This window comes from Xenopus tropicalis, chromosome 8, assembly GCF_000004195.4.
Source record: "Xenopus tropicalis strain Nigerian chromosome 8, UCB_Xtro_10.0, whole genome shotgun sequence".
Lineage (NCBI taxonomy): Eukaryota > Metazoa > Chordata > Amphibia > Anura > Pipidae > Xenopus > Xenopus tropicalis.
In genome coordinates, this window is record NC_030684.2 from 119,234,579 (window position 1) to 119,246,545 (window position 11,967).

At 45.8% G+C, this 11,967-nt stretch overlaps 1 protein-coding gene across 1 annotated transcript; it reads left to right on the plus strand.

Annotated features, from left to right (window-relative positions):
- The first annotated feature begins 56 nt into the window (after positions 1–56).
- Positions 57–11,518, plus strand: atp6v1d (ATPase, H+ transporting, lysosomal 34kDa, V1 subunit D). The gene is given in 9 exon segments (NM_001017075.2): positions 57–115; positions 5,126–5,243; positions 5,931–6,010; positions 6,668–6,735; positions 8,858–8,902; positions 8,991–9,094; positions 9,230–9,296; positions 9,971–10,049; positions 11,069–11,518. Coding segments are annotated over 9 exon segments (744 nt in total). The 5' UTR covers positions 57–74; the 3' UTR covers positions 11,211–11,518.
- The last annotated feature ends 449 nt before the right edge of the window (positions 11,519–11,967 follow it).

Genomic DNA, 11,967 nt, shown 5'->3' on the forward strand with positions numbered 1-11,967 from the left:
ACAATCTCTCGCTTTCTTGGTTCTGCCGCAGGAATCCGAGTGTCAGTGAGGGGAGAAGCAGATCGCAGGTCAAGATGTCGGGCAAGGACAGGATCGAGGTGTTCCCTTCCAGGATGTAAGTATGGTGATACGGTCAGATATACCCGTGATCGGGGGCTTGGGCATCTGCTGGCGTGGAATTCTGGGATCTGTAGTTCTGCAATAACTAGAGCCACAGATGTCCCTTGTTGGTTATAATCTTTTGGGGTATTTGTCAGTGGGGTTACAGGCAGGCAAATGGCTCATAGGGGTATGTGTTGATGGGGGGATCCCTGTAGTGTATAAAGATATATATAAAATAGATAGATAAATGTGTGTGTGTGATATTCACCCACTGGCTTGGGTTTAGGGTGGGATAGGAACAGATACTAGCAGCAAAGGCAAAGCATTCTGTGTAAGGGTTCAGCTGTTACCTGGGGCCCTTCAGCAACTCCCACTACCTTAATGGATATATAGATTGTAAGCTCTGCAGGGCAGGGACCTCCATCCTCTGTGTCTTTGACTCTTAACTTATTGCAACTGTATCTTGTATTTATCTGTATTTATTGTTATACTTTGTATTTATCTATTATTATTTTAATAACCCCGTTTGTATTAATGTATTCTACTGTACAGCGCTGCGTACATAAGTAGCACTTTATAAATAAAGATATACATACATGCAATGGCAGCTAAAGGCCATCAGTGGGATAGTGGGAGATGCAGTTCAGCAGAGGCCTGAGACATCCTAATTAATGATATACACCCTTTTCCATTTGGGGGGACCAGCACCCCTTGCCCCTGAGCGCCCAGCCATTGCTGCTAGTGAGCCCATGTTAGGCTGGGGGATATGGGAGCTGCTAGCCGGCTGCATAGTACTAGCCAAACCCATGCACTTGTGTCGGCTGGGGAGTGCGGCAGCCTCACTATATACGCACAGTTACACACTCACCCACACAGTTACACACTCACCCACACAGTTACACACTCACCCACACAGTTACACACTCACCCACACAGTTACACACTCACCCACACAGTTACACACTCACCCACACAGTTACACACTCACCCACACAGTTACACACTCACCCACACAGTTACACACTCACCCACACAGTTACACACTCACCCACACAGTTACACACTCACCCACACAGTTACACACTCACTCACACAGTTACACACTCACTCACACAGTTACACACTCACTCACACAGTTACACACTCACTCACACAGTTACACACTCACTCACACAGTTACACACTCACCCACACAGTTACACACTCACCCACACAGTTACACACTCACTCACACAGTTACACACTCACTCACACAGTTACACACTCACTCACACAGTTACACACTCACCCACACAGTTACACACTCACCCACACAGTTACACACTCACCCACACAGTTACACACTCACCCACACAGTTACACACTCACTCACACAGTTACACACTCACTCACACAGTTACACACTCACACAGTTACACACAGTTACACAGTTCACTTGCCTGTGTTTAGCCTGTACGTTCCCCTCCCTGCTCTGTGACTTCCTGAAACTTGTAGTTCCCTAATGGCAGGGAGAAGGTTGTGACTACACACACTGACCTTTCTGCTGATGAAAGGGGATACTGTAAATATGTCTGTGTATATATATATATTTTTTTTTCCTCTTCCCTATATACAGTTATTGCACATTTCCATTATTTCTCTCAGTCAGTCCTTTGCACTGCTGGTTCTGACTATTGAAACAAGCCACTCTTTTAATATATACTAATTCAGCGTCGCTGCTATATAGTCACATAACTAAAATTATATACAAGTAGGGAATCCCTTATCCGGAAACCTGTTATCCAGCCAGAAAGCTCTGAAATACAGAAAACCCGTCTCCCATAGACTCCATTTTAATCAAATAATTTCAAATTTTAAAACTGATTTTCTTTTTCTCTGTAATAATAAAACAGTACTTTGTAGTTGATCCCAACTAAGATATAATTAATCCTTATTGGATGCAAAACAATCCTATTGGGTTTAATTAATGTTTTAGTGATTTTTTGTAGACTTAAGTTATAGAGATTCAAATTACGGAAAGACCCCTTTTCCGGAATACAATTGGTCCTGAGCATTCTGGATAACGGGTCCTATACCTGTAGAATAAATAAGAGCCATGAATATCCTATGAACTACATCTATACAAACAGCGCTCAGTGGTGTCATTTCTGTCACACGACTCGCTGAAAGTTGTGTATTGTAATTAATAATGTACCCCCTCTTGTAAGATATGAGGATATTAGACGTCACCTCGGAGTTCCGTGACCTTAAAATATCCTTATGTTTGACAATACAGGGAGCTTTTATCACTATATAAATGCTATTTGTTGTTATTCAAGAGACAGAGACTCCTGCACTTTGGGGGGGAACTGCCCCCCCAGCCCCCACACATCATTATGTTCCTTGCCAGGAATGTGGCCAGTTTTGAGTTTTTGTCCGGGTGCTCAGTGTAAACAAGCGCTCTGTTTAGGCAACACTGCCTGGCAGCCAAGCAGGAATATACTGGCCCCGGGTTTGGTTCCAGCAAGGAAGGGATGGAGGGAACCGGTAGCAGTCACATTGGGACAAGGGAAAGTGTTTGGTTCACCTGGCTGCTGTGCTTTTCCATAGGCTGCAATAATAACCCCCCGCTGAGTATAACAATGGTGGCAATGCTATTGCTCTCTATGCAGAATGCCTCAGCTGAGCCAAGAAACATGGCAGCCCCCAGGCACAATGTAGGATGTTCATTTAGAAACATTTTGGCAGAGGTTCCTTATCCTGTGTGTGTGCAAAGCCCCCAGTGCTATTAAACTCTCCCAGCAACGCCATACAAAGGCCTAGGGATGTGTATGGCAGCTTCCCATGGGATAGTAAGGTGGGTGCCCGTGTCATTATTATTATTATTATTATTAGCATTTATTTATAAAGTGCCAACATATTCCGCAGCGCTGTACAATAAGTGGGTTACATACATTGGACATACAGAGTAACATATAAAGCAATCAATAACCGATACAAGAGGTGAAGAGGGCCCTGCCCAAAAGAGCTTACAATCTACAAGATTGTAGATTATGTTGGTGCTTTATAAATAAATGCTACTAATAATAATGGCACAGGCATATATTGTTACTGGCTGATAGGGGGCAGCTTCCCATGGGATAGTAAGGTGGGTGCCCGTGCCATGGGGCTATATTGTGACTGGCTGATAGGGGGCAGCTTCCCATGGGATAGTAAGGTGGGTGCCCGTGCCATGGGGCTATATTGTGACTGGCTTATAGGGGGCAGCTTCCCATGGAATAGTAAGGTGGGTGCCCGTGCCATGGGGCTATATTGTGACTGGCTGATAGGGGGCAGCTTCCCATGGGATAGTAAGGTGGGTGCCTGTGCCATGGGGCTATATTGTGACTGGCTGTAGGGGGCAGCTTCCCATGGAATAGTAAGGTGGGTGCCCGTGCCATGGGGCTATATTGTGACTGGCTGATAGGGGGCAGCTTCCCATGGGATAGTAAGGTGGGTGCCCGTGCCATGGGGCTATATTGTGACTGGCTGATAGGGGGCAGCTTCCCATGGGATAGTAAGGTGGGTGCCCGTGCCATGGGGCTATATTGTGACTGGCTTATAGGGGGCAGCTTCCCATGGAATAGTAAGGTGGGTGCCCGTGCCATGGGGCTATATTGTGACTGGCTGATAGGGGGCAGCTTCCCATGGGATAGTAAGGTGGGTGCCCGTGCCATGGGGCTATATTGTGACTGGCTTATAGGGGGCAGCTTCCCATGGAATAGTAAGGTGGGTGCCCGTGCCATGGGGCTATATTGTGACTGGCTGTAGGGGGCAGCTTCCCATGGGATAGTAAGGTGGGTGCCTGTGCCATGGGGCTATATTGTGACTGGCTGATAGGGGGCAGCTTCCCATGGGATAGTAAGGTGGGTGCCCGTGCCATGGGGCTATATTGTGACTGGCTGTAGGGGGCAGCTTCCCATGGGATAGTAAGGTGGGTGCCCGTGCCATGGGGCTATATTGTGACTGGCTTATAGGGGGCAGCTTCCCATGGAATAGTAAGGTGGGTGCCCGTGCCATGGGGCTATATTGTGACTGGCTGTAGGGGGCAGCTTCCCATGGGATAGTAAGGTGGGTGCCTGTGCCATGGGGCTATATTGTGACTGGCTGATAGGGGGCAGCTTCCCATGGGATAGTAAGGTGGGTGCCCGTGCCATGGGGCTATATTGTGACTGGCTGTAGGGGGCAGCTTCCCATGGGATAGTAAGGTGGGTGCCTGTGCCATGGGGCTATATTGTGACTGGCTGATAGGGGGCAGCTTCCCATGGGATAGTAAGGTGGGTGCCCGTGCCATGGGGCTATATTGTGACTGGCTGTAGGGGGCAGTTTCTTGTCACACAGAGCACAGTGGCTTTTGTCTCCAGTGTGGGCCTGACACCCCAGCTTTGCACTAAAAACACGTTTACAAACAAGGAAATGCTAATAGAAACCCCAGGAGCATAGGAGCCCCCATAACCCAGAGGGGCAGCCAGACGTAAAGCACTATTGGGGGCACCAGCCTGGGAGCTGGTAAAGCAGCATTAGATTTGCAGCCAATAATTAGAAAATGGATGGGACATGGTCATTATTACATTGCTAGCAGTTGGAACAATGAAAGCAAGCATCTGATTGGCTGCTGTTCGTCACAGGGCTGGATTACCTGTGCCTCTGCTATTACATGCCCCTGAATAGGGCTTATGGCATCTCTCTGTATTACTTCAGTTGTCTCTTATATTCTATCCCTGTCTCTCTATATACTCCCCATCTGATTTACTGTGTCTGAGAGCACAGGCAGCACAGCGAGAGTGGGTCAATGTACATAGTGTATCATTGTTCCTAACACGGGGAGCCACTAAAGCTTCTCCTCCTTCCTAGGACCTAAGGCAGCATCCGTTACTGGTGCTAAACAAGTAATGTGTGTAACTGGGGCCCTTGTAACTCATGTGACTTACCTACCCCTGGTGGGATGAGTCCCTGGGTCCCTGTTTTCTACTGATTTCTTTCTCCATTTACACTTCTTTTCCAGGGCCCAGACCATCATGAAGGCTCGGCTGAAAGGAGCACAGACAGGACGGAACCTTCTGAAGAAGAAATCCGATGCCTTAACCATGCGCTTCCGGCAAATCCTAAAGAAAATCATTGAGGTCAGTCTGTCTGCCTGTCTGTCTGTCCTATAAAATAGAGCAATGTCTCTTTCATCATGGTCTGTATACGGCCAGGCCATATTCACAAAGGATATTCCTACCTGGTGCCCTTGGAAAATTACCCACTACCTACCCAAGGGCCATGTGTCCCAACTGCCCCACAACCACTACTGGGGCTGCCAGGGCTTTACCATTCTATTTGCCTTCTAAGTTGTGCTTAAAGAGGTTGTTCACCTGAAACCTTTTAGTTTTTAACTTTTAGCATGTTATAGAATGACCATTTCTAATCAACTTTTCAATTGAACTTCATTGTTTATTTCTTATAGGTTTTTAATTATTTGCCTTTTTCTTCAAACTCTTTGTAGCTTTTAAATGGTGGTCACTGACCCCGATCAGCCAAAAATGATTGCTCTGTGAGGCTACAGTTTTATTGTTATTTTTTATAACTTTTTTTTCCCTATTCATTCCCTCTCCTAGTCATATACCAGTCTCTTATTCAAACCACTCCCTGGTTGCTAAGGTAATTTGAACCCTAGCAACCAGATAACTGTTATAACTCCAAACTAGTGAGCTGCTGAACAATTATTGAAATAAATAAAAAGCTGCAAATAATAAAAAACGAAGACCAATTGCAGAGTGGCATTTACCTTTCTGGCCCAATCTAACAGCCCAATATGTCCTCTGCAGACCAAGATGCTCATGGGAGAGGTAATGAGGGAAGCTGCTTTCTCACTGGCTGAAGCCAAGTTCACTGCTGGAGACTTCAGGTAAGAAAAGTGGAGGTGGAGCTGCCATGCTGACCATGCCCTGCTGCCGGTGCCTCAGTGGCACAAAACCCAATTATTAGTATAGAAAACAGAATGGGGGTTATGTTTCCTAAAGGGGAAGTTCACCTGTATAGTAATTTCTATGTTACAGATCCATAGGGAATATCATGGGTTACATTCAGTATGGCAACTCTCTGTATTCTCAGTATTGCTTGTTGAGAACCAAAGCTCTGCCACAGCAGCCGCAATATGAGCTTTGGAATTAACCATCAGATGCCCTGAAAGCCATAGCATGTCCTGAGGTAGCAAACTGCAGCACGCTGCCATCTGTTGGCCTTGCAGTGCAAAAGCCTGGCATGAATCCTTAGCTATAAGTAGGAATTAGGAAGCTGTGAGACACTGCCACCTGTCGGCCGTGCAGTGCAAAGAACTTCTAGTAATTCTTATGCTTAGATTGGGAACCTGGAAGACACTGCCACCTGTTGGCCATATACAGTGCAGGGAACCCGCATGAATCATTATCCATAGATTAGCATAAGGAAGCTGAGAGACACTGCCATCTGTTGCTCATATAGTGTAAAGGCCTGGCATGACTCTGTAGGCAGATATACTGCAAAATCCAGTTTTGAAAAGCCATGTTCGTTCCTCTCCCCCCAGCACGACTGTTATACAGAATGTGAATAAAGCTCAGGTGAAAGTGCGGGCAAAGAGAGACAATGTAGCAGGTAAGACTCCATTTTTTAACAGTCAACCATTCAAGGTGCTATAATGTTTCTGTAAATGAGCTTTCAGGGTGGGGCTGAGAGACACTGCCATCTGTTGGCCATTCTGTGTAAAGGCCTGACATGAATACTTTGCTGTAGATAGGAATTACCAAGCTGAGAGACGCTGCCATCTGTTGGTCATTCAGTGTAAAGGCCTGCCATTGAATACTTAGACCTAGATAGGAATTACGAAGCTGAGAGACACTGCCTCTGTTGGTCATTCAGTGTAAAGGCCTGCCATTGAATACTTAGACATAGATAGGAATTACGAAGCTGAGAGACGCTGCCATCTGTTGGTCATACAGTGTAAAGGCCTGCCATTGAATACTTAGAAATAGATAGGAATTACGAAGCTGAGAGACGCTGCCATCTGTTGGTCAGTCAGTGTAAAGGCCTGCCATTGAATACTTAGACATAGATAGGAATTACGAAGCTGAGAGACGCTGCCATCTGTTGGTCATTCAGTGTAAAGGCCTGCCATTGAATACTTAGACATAGATAGGAATTAGGAAGCTGAGAGACGCTGCCATCTGTTGGTCATTCAGTGTAAAGGCCTGCCATTGAATACTTAGACATAGATAGGAATTAGGAAGCTGAGAGACGCTGCCATCTGTTGGTCATTCAGTGTAAAGGCCTGCCATTGAATACTTAGACATAGATAGGAATTACGAAGCTGAGAGACGCTGCCATCTGTTGGTCATTCAGTGTAAAGGCCTGGCCATTGAATACTTTGACATAGATAGGAATTAGGAAGCTGAGAGACACTGCCATCTGTTGGTCATTCAGTGTAAAGGCCTGCCATTGAATACTTGGAAAGGAATTAGGAAGCTGAGAGACGCTGCCATCTGTTGGCCATGCAGTGTAAAGGCCTGGCATGAATACTTATCCATAGATAGGAATTAGGAACCTGAGTGACACTGCCATCTGTTGGCCATGCAGTGTAAAGGCTTGGCATGAATACTTATCCATAGATAGGAATTAGACACACTGCCATCTGTTGGTCATTCAGTGTAAAGGCCTACCATGAATACTTACACCAGGGTTCCCCAACCTGTCTTACTCGTGAGCCACAATCAAATGTAAAAAGACTTGGAGAGCAACACAAGCATCCTAACAGTTCATGGAGGTGCCAAATAAGGGCTAAGATGGGCTATTAGGTAGCCTCTATGCACACTATGTATGTATGTATATCTTTATTTATAAAGTGCCACTTATGTACGCAGCGCTGTACAGTAGAATACATTAATTCAAACAGGGTGTTAATAAGATAATAGATAAATCTATCAGCTTACAGGGGCTTTGTTTGGGCAGTAAATCCTGTTTTTATTTAACCAAAACTTGCCCCCAAGTCAGGAATTCAAAAATAACTCCCTGGTTTGGGGGCACTGAGAGCAACATCCAAGGGATTGGGGAGCAACATGTTGCCCCTGAGCCACTGCTTGGGATCACTGACATAGATAGGAATTAAACTAAGAGACACCGCCATCTGTTGGTCATTCAGTGTAAAGACCTGACATGAATACTTAGCCATATATAGGAATTAGAAGCTGAGAGACACCGCCATCTGTTGGCCATGCTGTGTAAAGGCCTGGCATTGGATACTTATCCATAGATAGGAATTTGGAAGCTGAGCGACACTGCCATCTGTTGGCCATGCTATGTAAAGGCCTGACATGAATACTTATTCATATTTAAGAATTAGGAAGCTGAAAGACACTGCCATCTGTTGACCATGCAGTGCAAGGGAAGGGAACACATCCATAGGAAACATGCAGCTTCAGTGGGGTCCCTTCAGCTGTCAGTTTGTTAGCTTCCACAGCCTTGAGATCCTCTGCAATACCCAGGATCGTACAGCAGCTGCATTCATATGTATCCCTCCCTTCTATCCCTCTATCCTCCATTATTAGTGCAAATCCCATGATTGTCCCAAATCCCATGTGTCATCTGCTGGCCTTACAGTGCAGAGGCCTGTGTGGAAGGACTTTATTGCTCCCTGGGCTTGACATGACTCCTTTGGGACAGCAGTGAGGGGCTGGTGGGCGCTAAAGGTTTCTAATCACATGTGTTGTTGTGTTTCCTGCAGGTGTGACCTTACCAGTGTTTGAGCATTACCAGGAGGGAGGCGACAGTGAGTATCAGCCAATGGAGCTCTTAGCTATCTCTCTATATAACCAGTGCATGCCTAACACTAATCCCCTCCTTGCCCTCTCTCCCAGGCTATGAGCTGACGGGTCTCGCCAGAGGTGGGGAACAGCTGGCCAAGCTGAAGAGGAATTATGCCAAGGCTGTGGAGCTGCTGGTGGAACTGGCATCACTGCAGGTAGGGACACAGAAGCCATAGGAATACTCCTGAGTCCCGACAGAATGTCTGATACTGGATGTGTGGAACATAGTGGCGCAGAGGCTGCTGCCGCACGTCACTGACACTGATGGGTTCTCCTATGTTCTGTTACAGACTTCATTTGTGACGTTAGACGAAGCCATTAAAATCACTAACCGACGTGTCAATGCCATAGAACATGGTAAGCAATGTAGAAAGCACCAATGTATGGTTTCAGCGTGGGGCAGCATGCAGCACCAACTTGGGGGTAGAGGAAGTTATTTCTGTGTATAAATGAACAGCCTTATTCCCTACTGGCTCAGTTATACCCCCACATTCGTTACGTAAGAAAGAAAGTGAGGTTAATGAGGCAAAAGGAGAGCAGTGAGTGAGGGCTAAGCACAGAGTCCTGCCTGTCTCCTCTTCCATTGAATAACATCATATGCAATGACAACGGCGTTTTGACTTCCCCTGTTAACATCAAGAATGTGCAACAGGAGCGCCCTCTCCTGTTCCCTGGGGCTGGGGAAAGGAGCAAACTGCGGAAGTGAGCAGAGATGTGTCAGGAGACTACTCTTGTGCCAGTGAATTGCTGTTTTGCTATTCTGTCATGCTCTATTCTGTCCAGCAGATGGCGCACTTGTGACAAATTCAGGATCCCAGCAGTGAAAAGCTGCTAATATCACAAACTTGAAAAAAAACGAATAATGTAAACTGCACAAGTGATAGGAAGAGCTGCTATACTAGTACATGAGCTTTACCTCCCTTGTAAGCTGGTGGCTGTAGAGAATCCCAAGGGCTGTTCATCAGGAGGGGTTTGTATGTTTGGGTGCAGTCTCGGGGTGGGTCACGTGACTAACATCTTCTCTGTTTCAGTCATAATACCCAAGATAGAGCGCACCTTGTCCTACATTGTCACTGAACTCGATGAGCGCGAGAGGGAGGAGTTCTACAGGTACACATTGTGCTCACATGATTGGTTAGAAGTCTCTTGGCTTTGGGTGGTAATGTAATATGGCTGCATCGTGACTCAACGTAAAGCATTCACGTGAGAGGCTCAGCAGGTGATGTGGGGGCATCAGAAGGGGCACTGATACTGGGCACTCCATAGGGGGAGGGCAGTACTGCATAGTGGCACCCCATCATACTATAAGTAGTGCTATTAGCAAGTTGGTCATTGGTCCTACAGCGTGATTCCATTATTGTGAAGGCAGCTGGAGCGTAACCTCAATGAGCCATTAAAGGAAAACTATACCCCCCAAACAATGTATATATAAAATATATCATATAAACAAGCTCATATGTAAAACCCCCTGCTTCATATAAATAAACCATTTTCATAAAGATATACTTTTCCAGTAGTATGTGCTATTGGGTACTCCTAAATAGAAAATTGCCATTTTAAGAATTAAGGGCCGCCTCCTGGGACCATAGGATTCACAGTGCACACAAATAAACCAAGGCACACATACATGTTAGGCCCCAGCAGCCAATGAATGGGCAGAGTTCTGCCTTTTGCTCCCACACTACTTCCTGTTACAGTTAGAGCTGCATTATTTCCTGTCACCTGATCTCTGAGGGGGCACACAGCCCATCACTAAATGGCGGCTCAAGGGAAAGGATGTAAAAGGGCAGTATCTGTTAAGTATTCATTCTGGCAGTATAGTTTTCCATTAAGGGTGAAGGTACATGGGGCAATTAGTCTTAAATTAACCTAAATTGCCACGATTTGTTGCCACGGGTGAGTTTTTTAAAGTCACCCACTAATCGCCCTCGTGTCTTTGCCCTAATTGTTTATGTATATAGTTATATTGCAGTTAGTCCAGTAACCCATAGCAATCATAAAATGTTATATTAGTGGTCTGAGTGGTGAGAACTTATGTGCCCAATCATGCACGGGTGTAGGCCGCCTGTGCCCAATAATCCATTGCCAATGGCTATAAAATAACTGGGTGTTTCTGGCGCCCCCTCCAGGCTGAAAAAGATACAGGAAAAGAAGAAAATCATAAGGGAAAAGGCAGAGAAGGAACAAGCCAAATGGAAAAAAGTATCGGGCGGCGCCGAACCGGCCAATCTGCTTGCGGAGGACAGAGATGAAGATCTGCTGTTTGATTAACCCCTCGGTTCAGCCAATGACAGATAAAATGGAAGGTGTATATATATAAAGTGTTTTATTTCATATTGTCAGCTGACTCTCCAGTATGGCCGCCCCCAGCCCCTATGGGGGGTGGAGCGGCCATACTTCATACCCATAATGCATCAGTGTGTTACTGGCTCCGGTGATGTTATTTAAACTGATATTTAAGAGAAACATACAAATCTGTGTATTTTCCCAGTTTCTGGGCCATTCTAACTTATTTGTGTGATTGTTCCGCCCTGTAACATCCCTGTGCTCCCATTGGATGCAATAAAGTGTCACGTGGATTCCCTGATTTATTTCCTTGTACATGGGAGGAACGTGTTCTAGAGAGAAGCCAATAGCAGCGCAGAACTGTCTCTTTAACATCCTTTATTCTGGTGAAGAAGGGGGCGTTCCTTGTGCAAAACTACAGAGACGCAGCCCTGCTAGGGGCGGGGCTTCCTGCACGGGGGGCTGATTATTGTAGATTTGGGGAGGGAGTCACCATTGGAGCCGACAGACTATTAGGAGCAGATTTATCAAAATGTGAGTTTAGAGCTTAATACATAAAAGTGTATTTATCAAATGATGAACTCTTAATTTTCACCCGTTGATAAATATGCTTCCAAAAACCCCATAGGAATGAATAGAACGTGGGTGAGTTTTAATGTATTAAGCTCTAAACTTATATTTTGATTAATCTGCCCTTTAATGCCTCTTTTCTGACCCTTAGTTCACCTTTAAAGCTGCTTTA